The sequence below is a fragment of the Microchirus variegatus genome (assembly GCF_963457635.1).
Source record: "Microchirus variegatus genome assembly, chromosome: 7".
In the NCBI taxonomy this organism is placed as follows: domain Eukaryota; kingdom Metazoa; phylum Chordata; class Actinopteri; order Pleuronectiformes; family Soleidae; genus Microchirus; species Microchirus variegatus.
In genome coordinates, this window is record NC_139808.1 from 32,629,506 (window position 1) to 32,644,295 (window position 14,790).

The 14,790-nt window shown below is 40.0% G+C and overlaps 1 protein-coding gene across 1 annotated transcript in view; it reads right to left on the reverse strand.

Annotated features, from left to right (window-relative positions):
- Positions 1-11,090: 11,090 nt before the first annotated feature.
- The window catches only part of LOC310929337 (protein jagged-2-like), a gene marked incomplete at its 5' end in the record, with an annotated part of 61,884 nt that continues 58,184 nt past the window's right edge, over positions 11,091-14,790 (reverse strand). Inside the window, one exon of the mRNA XM_083892059.1 lies at positions 11,091-14,661. Within this exon, the coding sequence (XP_083748185.1) occupies positions 14,108-14,661 (554 nt within the window). The 3' untranslated portion in view covers positions 11,091-14,107. The remainder of the gene's footprint in view (positions 14,662-14,790) is intronic.

Consider the following 14,790-nt stretch of genomic DNA (forward strand, 5'->3'; position numbering starts at 1 on the left):
CTACAGGTGGCAGTAGAGCATTAAACTATGTTAAATATGACGCATTATCACACTAAGACATAAGGATGTCATGTGACGTGCTATTCCCTCAAAGATTACATTAAGTTGTATTATTGTGCTGCTCCAACGCCTCACATGGGTGATAGCTAACAGCTAAGCTAACAGGTGAGTCAGCAGTTTTGTGTCGGACCAGAAAAAAATCCACACGCTGGAATGTCTTTAGTGTCGTGAGGACGTTTTTTTTAACGAGTGTCTTTTCAAAATTGGTGAAAATCCTCTCGTGTCTTTGCAGAAGAAGACTTTTACAGCAGATTAGGAATGACAGCCATAAATCTGCCGATTCTTGCACATGGCATTCAGAGCACATCAGCCCAAGGGTCGTAAAACTTCCTCAACCCAAGGCCCGAGCGATTAATCCTTCAAATCAAGCAGAAACACGCTAAAAATAATCAAAATTGCAGCTATAGTGTTCCACTCTGACAGCAGCTATAAGGTCATTTTTCTCTGCAGCTAAATCTCCTGGTTTCTTTTTCAGAGGCAGATCTCAACACGTTTGATTTCAAATATGCCGATTCACCGCCTCCACAATCCTCAGGGAGCACAAGAGGATTTTAATGACAAGACTGAAGAAGAAGAAGAAGGAAAACTGCTGATCCTTCTCTACCATGATGCCACTGGAATGTAACTAGTACAAAATTCACATAACTGTACTTTGATATTTATATTTCTAGAAACTTTTACTGTTGCTCCACTAATTTGTTTCAAAATAAATGGTGTACTTTTACTACATTTGCAAAATAAATGGTGTAGTTTTACTACACTTGCAAAATAAATGGTGTAGTTTTACTACATTTCCTACGTAAATTGTGTACTTTTACTACATTTCCAAAATAAGTAGTGTACTTTTACTACAATATGTAAATAAATAATACACTTTTACTACATTACCTAAATAAATAGCATATTTCACTACATTTCCTACATAAATTGTTTACTTTTACTCCATTTTTGTAAATAGTGTACTTTTACTACATACATTGTGTACTTTTACTACATTTTGGAAATAAATTGTGTGTTTTCACTACATTTCCTACATAAATTGTGTACTCCATTTTGTAAATAAATTTATTATTTTAGTACATTTTGTAAATAGTGCACTTTTACTACATCATTTGTGTACTTTTACTACATTTTAGAAATACATTGTGTACTTTTACTACATTTTGTAAATAAATTGTGCACTTGTACAACACTTCCTACATAAATTGTGTACTTTTACTACATTTCAAGCATAAATTGTGTACTTTTACTCCATTTTGTAAATAAATGGATTATTTTACTACATTTTGTAAAAAGTGTACTTTTACTAGATAAATTGTGTACTTTTACTACATTTTATAAATCAAGTGTGTACTTTTACTACATTTTGTAAATAAATTGTGTATTTTACTACATTTCATAAATAAATTGTGTATTTTACTACATTTTGGAAATAAATTGTGTATTTTACTACATTTTGGAAATAAATTGTGTACTTTTACTACATTTTGTCAATTAATAGTGTACTTTGACATTTCCAACATAAATTGTGCTCTCTAATAGCTCTGGCTTATCTTGGTCAATTAGGGTGATTGACAGCTTGTTTTAAACGTCTAAACCAGTAGAATCAGACCTCGGTCTCCAAATGCATGTGAATCACTTCATTAGCGAGTCAAAAGGACATAAATGCATATGACACATTTAGGCGGACATTCGCCTCTCTCTAATCAGAACGATCTAATGTTGCTCTGTAATGATTAATGAGACCGGGATTTGTCCCCAAAGCATGCTGGGAAGTGTAGTTCTTCATTAGAAGTGGTTTTGTTCCGGTGGAAATAATTTGTTTTGATAAACAGCAAAGGTAAGACAACATTTCTGGTTGTAGTTCTTGAATGGTACCGCTGGAATCTGTAGTTTCTCCGATGTCCAGCCGACACGTGTTTTTTTTGTTTACATAATCACGCTGGCGCTCCGGTGCCGCTTTTCAATGTGTGCGCTGTGACGTTTTTTTTCCGCTCCTGCTGTTTGAGCAATCGGTGTTTTAACTTTGTTTCGTGAACATAAGAATGATTTATATGAGCTTCTAGCTGAGTTTCTGACCTTTCTGTGGGTATGCAGCATGTCTGGGTTTGTTCAAGTTAGATATGGTTTTATGACGCTTTTGTCGCTGCGTCTGACGCTGCCCCAGATCCCGGGGGCAACCGTGAAGAAGAGGTTAACTTCTACCAAAGTGATTTTCTGGTCACATCCTTGTACTTTTACTGCAGTAAGATACCTTTCAGGTACTTTAAACACAGACAGGTGTGATGGAGTGCTGTGAGTGAAATGTGCCCAGAGAGCTGAGGGCAACAAACTATTCCTCCCTTCACTGATGTGGTTTGAACATTTTTAGCATTAGCGAAGAAGGCAGAGCTGACTGCTGCAGAGCTGACTGCTGCAGACCTGGCACCTTTGATTTTGGACGCTGATGAAAGCAGACGAGAGCGTCAGGACAAAGTGGAGAGAGACAGTTTGGACGCCACGACGGAGACAAAGAGACGAGCATTAGCGACGATTATAAAGTCTTAGTGAAACCGATCTGACAAAATCACCTGGTACACCGTGTTCTCCATGAGATCAGAGCGTGCCGACGATCAAAGATCAGACGTTTTAATTTAATTAGTCTATTTTTTGGAACACTTGTTAGCCAATATTGACTATTAGGGATGAGCTGATGCTGACATAGAGAAAAAGGCGGAGTCACAGCGTGGACAGTCCACAGTTCAGCGAGTCCAAGAGTTGACGCGTTCACACATAATGAGACACGATTATGGGATTTAATCCCGCGTGAAGCCTCATTGTTGTCACGTCCGGGCCAACTGATGACACAGTGGCTCCGTCCGCCTCACTTCCTCAAAACCGAAAAACAAACGCGCCCCGGGGCTCGACGTCAGGTCCAGACCGTACCCACTTCACCACCGCGTGTGTGTGTTGAATGACGACAATGTGACAGATTACAAAATCAGATTGTACCAATAATCTGACGCAATGTTGTGTTTGTTCAAATACACAAATCCTTGTGTTATATTGTCGTCTAAATATCTCTGTAAAGTTATTTCTATTATATAAATGCAAATGTGTGTAGATGTATTTTTAAATAATTTAGCATATTAACAAAAACAAATGCATGTTCTATAGCTTTCTACGTCTATAAAAGATCAGTAGTTGCATGCATTTTTAGTTCATTTCTATCTGTAATGATAATTATTTCTTTGCATGTATATATTTATGCAAATATTCCCATTTTATTCCATGTTAAATTGACCAAAAACAGTTCCAAAAGTTGTTATCTAAACACTACAGGCTGCATACGGTCTTTTCAAAATCACAAAAACATAGATTTTAAATCAAATATGTGAAAAAGGATCCTGCAAATTGCCAATTAAATTAATTGTTTTACAAAAAAGTTGTATATATCCTAAATATAAGCTGTAATTTGTGTGATACGCCTAATATTTTTGCCACTATTTGCATGTTTTATTCATATTTATATCAGAAAAACGTCTCAAATAATGACAGAAATGCATTTATGAAACATTCGAGTACATTTTTGACATTTAACGTTGATATTTTAACGTATATCTGATAAACGGACACAAATAAAGATGTTTATGGAGCTGTGAGCTGTGAAGGTGGATCTTTGTATCGTGCGAGCGTCGAGAGCTTTTCGCTGAAAACTATTTCCTGTTCCGCCCTCGGGGGGAAGATTCTGCTGCAGCTATGAAAACCAACGTCATCGTCCAAACGAACACCCGGGCGTTCAGCAGCAGCAGCAGCATCAACGCACCACAACACGGAAGATAATGTGTCGCACGGTAACACAATGAGTCCTTCCTGTGAGAGCATCTCCTCAGCTTTCACTCATTCACTCACTCATTCACCCTCTGTGTGTGTGTGTGTGTGTGTGCAGCTAACGGACGCTAACATGAAACAGATCCAGTGCGTTTGTTGTGATGAATAAGTGCAGCGCGGCGTTCCTCTCTGAGTCGAGGCTTGTCTATAAAATGCGTAGCCTTGGGTGGTGCACGTATAAGACTAAAGAGCGAGGGCGTGGCCCTTCAGACTCTTCACGCTTTCAAAAAGGCCGATGAAATCCGTCTAATCCAGCGTTTGCCTGACTCAAGGCCACATCGCACAAGGCTTAATTAATCACATTCTTGGACCAAGAGCTCAGGTGATGTTAGCTTCCGTGCCGTCTGCAGGGATGATGGGATGGTGCAGAGGAGGTGAACAGAGGGCGTTTTAAGGTTCTTTAAGGGAGGAATTCTCGTTTTTCTTACCATAAAAACAAGAGCGTAGCTTTGTTCACGAGCATCAAGGTTCACATGTTTAAGGGAAAACTGCTGTTTTAAGTAAAACTCCACGTAACGTAAAACAGTGTAATGAATAGAGTCCAACGGTCGCAGAGGGAGCAGGAGAAAAGTAAGAAGGTGCAGCGCCCCCTATGACCTGGTTCAGAAAAAAACCAATGTGTTCTTGCTGTACAGAGGGTCTAAGGACAGAGGGTTTGAGGACAGAGGATGTCCCTTGCTGGACAGAGAGTCTAAGGACAGAAGATGTCCCTTGGTGGACAGAGGGTCTAAGAACAGAGGCTGTCCCTTGGTGGACAGAGGGTCTAAGGACAGAGGATGTCCCTTGGTGGACAGAGGGTCTAAGGACAGGATGTCGATTGCTGTAGAGAGAGTCCAAGGACAGAGAGTCTAAGGACAGAGGATGTCCCTTGGTGGACAGAGGATGTCCCTTGGTGGACAGAGGGTCTGAGGACAGAGGATGTCCCTTGGTGGACAGAGGGTCTAAGGACAGAGGATGTCCTTTGCTGTACAGAGAATCTAAGGACAGAGGATGTCGATTGCTGTAGAGAGAGTCCAAGGACAGAGAGTCTAAGGACAGAGGATGTCCCTTGCTGTACAGAGAGTCTGAGGACAGTGGATGTCCCTTGCTGGACAGAGGGTCTAAGGACAGAGGATGTCCCTTGCTGTACAAAGAGTCTAAGGACAGTGGATGTCCCTTGCTGTACAAAGAGTCTAAGGACAGTGGATGTCCCTTGCTGGACAGAGGGTCTAAGGACAGAGGATGTCCCTTGCTGGACAGAGTCTAAGGACAGATGATGTCTCTTGTTGGACAGAGTCTAAGGACAGAGGATGTCCCTCGCTGTACAGAGTCTAAGGACAGATGATGTCTCTTGTTGGACAGAGTCTAAGGACAGAGGATGTCTCTCGCTGTACAGGGTCTAAGGACAGAGGATGTCCCTCGCTGTACAGGGTCTAAGGACAGAGGATGTCCCTCGCTGTACAGGGTCTAAGGACAGAGGATGTCCCTTGCTGGACAGAGGGTCTAAGGACACAGGATGTCCCTTGCTGTACAGACTGTAAAGCTGATGTTCTCCATAAATAAAATTGTATTGAAGATTTTAAATCACATTTCAGAGGACGCTGAGCTTCAGTCGTCGTCTCAGATCAAATCACCAGTGACCTGAGACCATAAAAACACACTGTATTGATTAAATTAGCAGCAAATGGTGAAGCAGGTGTGGCCTTAAAGAATGCGTTGGCCTTTTTTCCTCTGCTCTGAATAAAAAAACCCACAGGACACAAGTATTTGTGTCGGGGCCCAACCCTCGCCTGCTCCTCCTAAATCACCCATTCACAGCGTCCACTCACTCGCCCTCTTCTGTGTGAAAGTGCTCATTGTTTTGAGTCGACCTCCTCCACACTGTGATGTGAAGGCTGGAGCGGCGGAGCCTCCTCGTCTCCAGGGAGAGGTGAGGAGCTGCGAGGAGCAGCGAGGAGCAGCGAGGAGCTGTGAACATCTGGGAGTGAAGCAGCGCTCGCTAAAGCAGGGCTCAGTTGGCAGCGACGGCGTCTTCCTACTGGAGGCCTTTCATCTCCGTTTGAACATGTGGACTCGGCCCTAACCCTGGGAGGAGTCGGAGGGCCGGCCGCCAGCAGAGAGGCCGAGGCGTGGTCGCTCCGAGGAGGAATCCGGGCTCTCCTGCTGTCTGTCAGGAGCTCCGCAGAGCATTCCTGCCTCCCTCCTCCTCCCTCCTCCTCCCTCCTCCTGCCTCCTCATCCAGGCACCAGCTTCCCCTCCTCGACTCCTCCCACGCTGCTGTCAGACCACGAACGCATCCTCGCTAACACATCAGCGTTCATCTGATACAGGACTTAAAGACTGATTCTGATCTCAGGTTAATCCCAAACCCTTTAATTCCTGTCGCTCGCAAATCATCTTCAAACTCAAACTCATTCCTGAAAAGATTAAATTCTTGTATCTGCTGCTCGAGGCGGAATGACTCAGCCTCACTTCCTCCTTTCACTTATCATCATCATAATGGTTATTATGGCGTGTAATCTGAGCTTCACGTCAGATATCAGGTGTGCTGCTGATAAATCACCCATCACAATAAACACATTTACCAGAAGCTGCGAATGTGAGATTTTAATTTGTAAACGACTTTAAAAAAACGTTTAAATGATTAACGTTGGCTGCTATTTTGGGTTAAAATAACATTCAAATTAATCTCTGCGCTATAACGAGATTGGACAAGAATTACGATAAGCGTCTTCCTGCGCTTTATTCAAATTCAAGGACTTTCCAGGACCAATTCCCTCAAATTCAAGGACTTGTATGTGCCGACACAGCCTCAGATGAGAGGACAGCTTGTAAGAACTCGTCTTTGTGACAGAGAGACGTTGGAATTTCCATTTCCCAGACGTCACGTCGTCATTTTCTCCCTCTTTGCTCTGACTTTACTCGCTCGTTGTTCTGCACGGAATCTCACGTCAACGTTCGTAGAGAGACAGAAAGATGGTGGACGGTGTCCACAACACCGCGAATAAATATGAGTGCGCGTTTGTCCTGCGTCGGCCTCGTCTATGTACGTCAAGTATTAAACAGCAGGTGGCGCCGTAATATACAACAATTATATACAACAATGCAGCATTTGATAAAAATGTCTTAAAAAGTGTTATGAAAATCTCCAAATTAGAGATTTATTGGTACAAATTGATTCAGGAAATCAGCAGAGATTCACTTTGGATTAATTTCACCAAACTGATCTTTAATTTAAAACACTAAATCAATAAAGAGAGAGTAATTCATGCATTATTTTTGTTCAGTATTTGCAGGGAATATAAGGACACAACCTCAGTCGAGAGAATCGCTTTTAGTCACTTAAATTGACACCAAATCCATAATCTGAATCAGATTGAGATTAAATTTAGTAAAGTGGTAGAGTATCTGATTCTACAAACACGTAGCAAGTTCCGTTAAAATCCAATGAGTTTTTACAAAGATATTATTGGTTTGTTTTATAAGAGATGGGGGATTCTGTGACATCATCAGTGGGCAAATTCTTACCAAAATAAATCAAAAACTGTGGACAGGAAGTTGCTTAGAGAAGGACAAACAAAAGATGGAACCCGAACCTTCATAACGTGATCAAAGGCCCCAAAAAATGACATTTGAGAACCTAAAATAGCAACGAATTACTGTGTTTATAGATATATATACATATATAAATATATTAAACTATAATATGAAGATAAAGACTTTATTTCGTTAACCTTCTGCGGCTACGACGATGAGCTGAGAAATCAATGAGTCGTTTGATTGACAGAAACACGAACATAAAACACTTTTTCATGACGGCAACGACAAGGAATACTTGAAATATGACATACGAAGATTTACAGTTGCATTTAAAACGTGTCACCCCAGAGCATTATGGGTTAATTTACTATCCTGATGTTTTAAAGTGATGGTGGATTAAAACATCTCATGCATTAAAAAGAATTTATGAGGTGTAAAAATGATCATCATGTGAATAAATAACATTTCATGTGATTTACTGCAGTGTTTCCTGTGGTCGCTCACCTGAGGTCACCGAGCGCCTGCTGACGCTGGAATGGCGGCGGTTGCATCTCGTCAGCAGATGATTGGCCACAGCGAGTCGTCGTCGTCATCATCATCGGGTTCGTCTGGACGCAGAAAACACGAGACTTTGAGTTAAACGTCAAGCGAAGCCTTCAGTGCATCACAGCGTCGCCGTGGAGACGACTGAGGCTGTGACTCTGTGCTTTTTAATGATCCGTGAGGACGAACGTGGAGGCAAACGAAGCGTCAAACTTAGCGTTAGCGTCGTCGTCCGTGGACTCATTTCACTTCACCTGGACAGACGCTCACACACTTAATGTTTGTCTCTGTTGCTAAACTACAGATTAAACACCAGATTAACAGTGTTTTTATTCAAATATTTAGTTTTTAACTTCATAGAGGAATCACAAGTAGTTTTATTTTAGTTTATTTACACAAAAGTAGAGAAAACACAGTCACAGTGTCGATATATAATAGAATATAATATAAATCAAGATTATATTATTAAATATTTTTATATTTTATCTTCTAATTTCTAGATTTATAAAATCCCAGAAACATTTATATGAATGTGCTATTCCCTACAATAATTATTTTGGATATAAACAAATGAACATACGTACGTATAAATCCAGGTCACTGCGTTTCAATCAAGTAGAAATTCTGGAAAACCAAAATCTGATCATTTCTTGACCCATAATCTACTTTTACCCTAAAAAATACAAATAAAAATGATCATAATCTGACGCTAACGTTTTGATTGATGCCACTTTACAATCAAAGTGAAGCAGAAAACACAAAATAGCCGACAGCTAATTATCTCTGAGCGTCTTAGAACTAAAGTTGACAAAATAATAAATATATTTCTAACCAGTGAATCAAAGCAGAAGATTAACAGTGTGATTTAATGTGAAACACATCACAGTTAACAACAGTATGAGTAGCAGCTAAGGCAAAGACAACAATGCTAACAGCTACACCACTGTGTGGCTCCATCACTGCATCATTAGTTATTCAGATTAAATAATGATGAAAAATAGTAGAAAAATAGTAGTTTAAGTTGCACATTTTCACTTGTTCTGATGGTTAAAACGTTCTGGATGAAGTTCAGTATTTCACAGAATATTTAAGCTCATTTGGTAACAACAACAAGAAGCTTTCAGCATTGAGCTAGCACACGAGCTAACATGTTGCTCTGGAGTTAGCATCAAACTGGAGCTTTAACTAGTGACAGTTTAGAAGAAAACGTGAGAAAAAGAAGCCGCAGAACTCACCTTCATCATCACAGAGGAGTCGGTGAGTCGTTATTTCACTAAAACACAGAAATATATCGGGTTTAAACTTGACAACTAACAACCAAACAAACATTTCTCAGGCCGGCCGCCATTTTGTTCGAGCTCGCTGCTCATTGGCTGAGCTGACACCATGTGACCAAAGGATGAGGAGTGACAGTTAGACAACCAATGACAGTTAGAATGTTATTTTTGCACTTTAGAAACGTATTATTTATTAAAATTACAACAATAAAAGTTAAACACACCTCGTCATAAATGTAGTAAGTCATCATGAAAGTGTAAGAAGATCAACATTTATGGTGAGTAGAATATTGACGTCAGCTTCTAACTTGGGCTGTCAGCTAGCAGCTAGCAGCTAGCTTTAGCCCATCCCTTCATGTTATTTAGTTCTGAACATTTGTTGATTAAAATATTAGGAAGAATAAGGGGGTTTAATTGACCTGGTTAATAAACCTGTGTTTGTTCTTATACTTCATGTCAAAAAATATATATGTTGTGAATGATTAATATTTATAGATTTGAGCTGACTGTAGCTATAACCTAGTTAGCTGGAAATGCTTATGTTAGCAGCTTAATTTAGAGCTAAAAATTACCTTTAATCTTCAGTTCCTCCATCGTATTTGATTAAAGACTGAATTCATGTAATGACCGACAAAGGTTAAGCTGCTATAAATATTCATTAGTTTATATCCAACCTTTATTTATTTCATCTAATAAAATAGTTTAAAATAAAACTTTAAACATTAAAGATGTTTCTTTGTAAGCACCGTAAATCTATTTAATATTTGATTAATTTATACTCTTTATATGTGTGTATGTATTGTTATGTAATGTAAACTGTTCTTTTTAAAGGTGCTATACAAATAAAGGTATTATTGTTATTATCATGTTTATTATTGTTATTATAAATACAGTTTTTAAAGTAGCCAATCAGTGGCCTCTGTGCCTCCCGCTTCATTTAGCGCCAGAGCAATGAAGTGAGTCGCTCGCGCTGCCGCGTTAATGACACTGTGGGGAATGATTAACGTTAGCATTAGCGTTAGCATCAGCAGCAGCAGCAGCAGCTGTGGTGGACGTCCATAACGCCGTGTGTCCGTGTGGTTCATTAACCCGACAGTTGTTTCGGGGGAAGAATGGAAAACGTGTCTGGAATTTTAGACGGATCGGAGCTCGGGTCACGTATGTGCAGGACACACACACACACACACACTCGCTGACCTACTTGGAGAGAAATAACGGAGGAAGGGTCACCGATGGCTCCAGGGTCAGGCATCCCATAATAATACAGCCTGTAAACGAACACCAGCTTCCTATAGGGACCGGCTTCAGTGAAGGCTACTGGTCCATATTTATACGCTAACCGACGACGGGGTTTCCATGACAATTTTCTCGCAAAATAAAAAAGCGACTTTTTCGCCACTGAAGGGCGATTTGTGTACGAGCCGCGATGCTGGTCCCGCGACATCTCGTTTTTCTCGTAAAATCTCAACCCGTGAGACTTTGAGTAAGATAGCCAAAAGTAATTAGCGTTCTTTTAGAACAGTTTTAAAACAGAACTTTTACGCGATTACCTATTATCTATTGTACGAAATACTTTTAAATTTTGCGATAAACTTAACGATAACGATAACTCATGAGAGTGCAAAAATATTTGAGCAATATTTAAGAGGTTTTGTCGAAATGTAGGTGTTTTTTTAATTAAAAAACGTCACTATGTTGATGCTCGGCAGTGCCCTCTAGAGGAAGTATTGCGTATGTCAGGTAGTGACGAAAATGGAGAATAAATGGACGTTTAGTCACAAACGGAGAACAAAAAAAAGTCCAAACCAAATGAACTTTGGTATAAAATACTTTAATAAATAATAGAATAGAATTGTTCTAAGAACAAAACAAACAAACAAAAAAAATCCACTAACAAACCAAGACTTTTACCAAAGTTTTGTACAAAATAATTACAACGTTCTGCACATTCAGCGCCTCCTGTGGGGACGAACGTGGAAAACTACAATAAAATAAAATCAAAACTGACAGAATATGAACTTTCTGTGATTTGCATCAGAATTTTTGAACAAAAACCAACAAAACTGACGTTTATATTTGACTTTTTAACTTGAGTTTTTCTCTCTTCCTGTGTGAGTTTGTTTAGTGCAGAAACTCTCGACAAACACAAACACTCACTCAACAACAACAACAACAACAAGCATGTTCCCTTCATTAGACCAGAACAGTGACACCAGGAGAAACTGGGCCAAACCAGGTTTTAACTGTAAACCTTTTGTCTGTGAGCAGATTTGATAAAATGCCTCCATGTTCACTCAAAATATCACCACTTTACTGGGTTTGAACAATGGGATTAATAATCTGTAAAAAAATTGTCAGTAAGTACAACCGAAAAAATGTTCGACAAACTGCAGCGTTTTTAGATCCTGTTGTTTTTCTGTGACCAAGTCTATAAAAATATAAAATCTAATAAAGAACTCAGTCTTTTACAGCGGATTTATGTGACAGAGGGAATGTCGAGTGATATTAAACGGTTTGTTACGAGGGTTTGACTGAGTTACTGTTCGAGAAAATGATGAAAACAATATGAAGAAACAAAAAAATGGATCTGGAAACTTAAAAAAAGAAAATATGAGTGATTCTGATTCTCCTCTGCTTTTGTTTCCCGAACTCACTTTTTAAAGACGTAAAACTATTGTGACCCAAATCGCAATAAAAAAATTTCCAAGAAAACTTTATTTTGATGTAATATAATGTTATTTATAACATATTCACGTAAATCTTAACGTAAAGGTTGGGGAAAATTCTGCAAATAACGTTTGTCGCTAACGTTTGTCATTAACGTTTCGTCGCTTACGTTTGTCATTAACGTTTCGTTGCTAACGTTTGTCGTTAACGTTTCGTCCCTAACGTTTGTCATTAACGTTTCGTCGATAACGTTTGTCATTAACGTTTTGTTGCTAACGTTTGTCGTTAACGTTTCGTCTCTAACGTTTGTTATTAACCTTTTGTCGCTAACGTTTGTTGTTAACATTTTGTTGCTAACGTTTGCGTTAACATTTGTTGTTAACGTTTGTCATTAACGTTTGTTATTAACATTTGCGTTAACATTTGTCATTAACGTTTGTCATAACGTTTGTGTTAACATTTGCGTTAACATTTGTCATTAACGTTTGTCTTTAACATTTGTCATTAACGTTTGTCGCTAACGTTTAGGTCAGCATTTGTCGTTAACACTTGTCTTTAACTTTTGTCATTAATGCTTGTTGCTAACATTTGTCGTCATGTTCACGTAAATTTGTTTGTTTGGGGGCCGCAAAAAAATCACCTTGTTGAAATGAACGGCATTTTTGAAATTTTAAAATGTTATATTTTTAGGAATTTTACTGAGTCAAAAGTTTTTGGAGGGAAATTTTTGCACATACACACACAAACACACACACAGACACACAACGACATTTTCCTTTTAAAGACGTTCACACTCGTCGTCCAGCATCTGAAAACACAGACGTTTAAAGACGAAAACCGTCTCCGTTTGATTTTGACGACTCTGGGATCGATTGTTTTCGTCTGGACCGGTTTTCGTAAAAAAAAAACAAAAAGTGTCGTTTTTCAACTTTGTCGTTGGTTAAATAAACAACAACAACATAAACCACACATTTAATTAATCGCGATTGTTAGTCGTACTTTCTGAAACTTACGTTAAAATAAAAACGTAGACGCGTGGGCGTGGCCTGTGTCAACGAACAATCACGACACATGAAGACAGACGTGTTTTTGAGTGCGGACAAACGTCGCCATAAAACCAAAGTCATCGCGTCAACAGACGCTCATTAAATCAACGGAATGACATCATTAAAAATTAGCACAAAACAATGTTTTTTTTTTAGAATAACTATGATACAAACATGACTTTTAACTTAACTAAACTCAAATATACACAGACATTTGTTTATATTTACATTTGTACAAAAAATGCTGCGTTTTTCCCTTTAGATTCACTTTAACGTTCAGGACTGAAGGCACTTTTCTACCCAACAGGAAGCAGTGACAATTATTTTGAAAGGGTCAGGATCTTTAACAGAAAATGGAAAAGATGTATATGGATGTAAACAAACAAACACCTTCCAATGCCTGGGTTCATACAGTGCCAACTTTTAAACCACTTTGATTTGTATATAAAACTTTGTTGTTGTTTTTTTTAAAGTAGTTTTTCTTTGTTTTGAATATAAAAAAAAGAGGATAAGGATATGAAGAGGAAGTAGAAAAAGTCTCGCAGACGGACGACGACGACGACCGGCATCAACATCAACATGAGCCAATGTTGTTCAGGGAAAATATAAACAAAAAAAACGGACCCAAATTAGTCATTTTATGCTCGTTTTTTAAAACAAACAGATAAAATTTGAATAAAAAGTTTGGGAAAATTCGGCAAATTTGTTTGGGGACCGAAAAAAATGATCCTGTGAACCATCTGAGGGTCCCGACCCAGAGTTTGGGAACCACTGGATCACAAAAAAACCAAGGACCGGACAAAAGCAAATTTGTCCCAAATTTTGCGACTAAATATTTGGAAACCGAATCAAAAGTTCCCGATAAACATCTCCTGCGACTCGTGTGAGGGTCCAGAGCCAAAGTTTGGAAACCAGTGGATCAAAAAAAACCAGCGTCAGTCGTGGTGAAGTTCAATAATTAAATCCGTTAGCGTTCCGTATCTTTGTCGTCGTTGTCGTCCGTGCTGCAGACGACGGTTAAATCAGGCGAGAACAAACCAAAAAATAGAAAAATTAAAGCCTCTGTAATCTTCACGTTTGTTGTTTTTAAGAAAGGTCAAAGGTCAAAGGTCAGCGGTCAGCGCCTCACACATAGTGGTCTTTAATGTCATCGCTGAGTTTGGCGGCGTTGAGGTTTTTACACCGGTTGTCTTTGGGACTGTACACTGTCCGGTGCGGCGCCTTCACCGGAGCGCTGCGCGTGGTGCAGACCACGCCTCTCTTTCCCATCATGCCTCTGTCCTGAAACGCCCCCGACACGGAGCACTTCTGGGACGGCGGACACTTCCCGTCCCCGGAGCCCGGCGCCCTCCCCTGGTCGTCGTCGTCGTCCAGCTCCAGCTCCAGCACCAGCTCTAGCTCCGCCTCCTCGTCGTCCTCCTCCTCCTCGCCCTCGGCGCCGTCGCGCGTCCTCTCGGACGAGCTCATCAGCTTCTTGCATTCGTACTGAATGTCTTTGTCCCGGTTGTCCTTGAGGGCGTGGCCACGCGGCGCCTCCAGCTGGTTGTTGACGGTCCTGTCCTGAGCGCGCGACGCCCTCTCACGCTCTTTCTTCCTCTTGCGTGTCCACCAGACGCAGACCACGATGCAGAAGATCCACAGGACGCTGAAGACCACGCACAGGACCGGCACCAGGTAACCTGGAGGAAGGGGGCGGAGTCAGTGACCGTGACACTGCTTAGTACGGCCCAGTGCGTCAAAACTTAGCATCATTTAGCATTAGCTTTCATTTTTGAAGTGTTTATTTGAAATAAATCAAACAGGTTTTC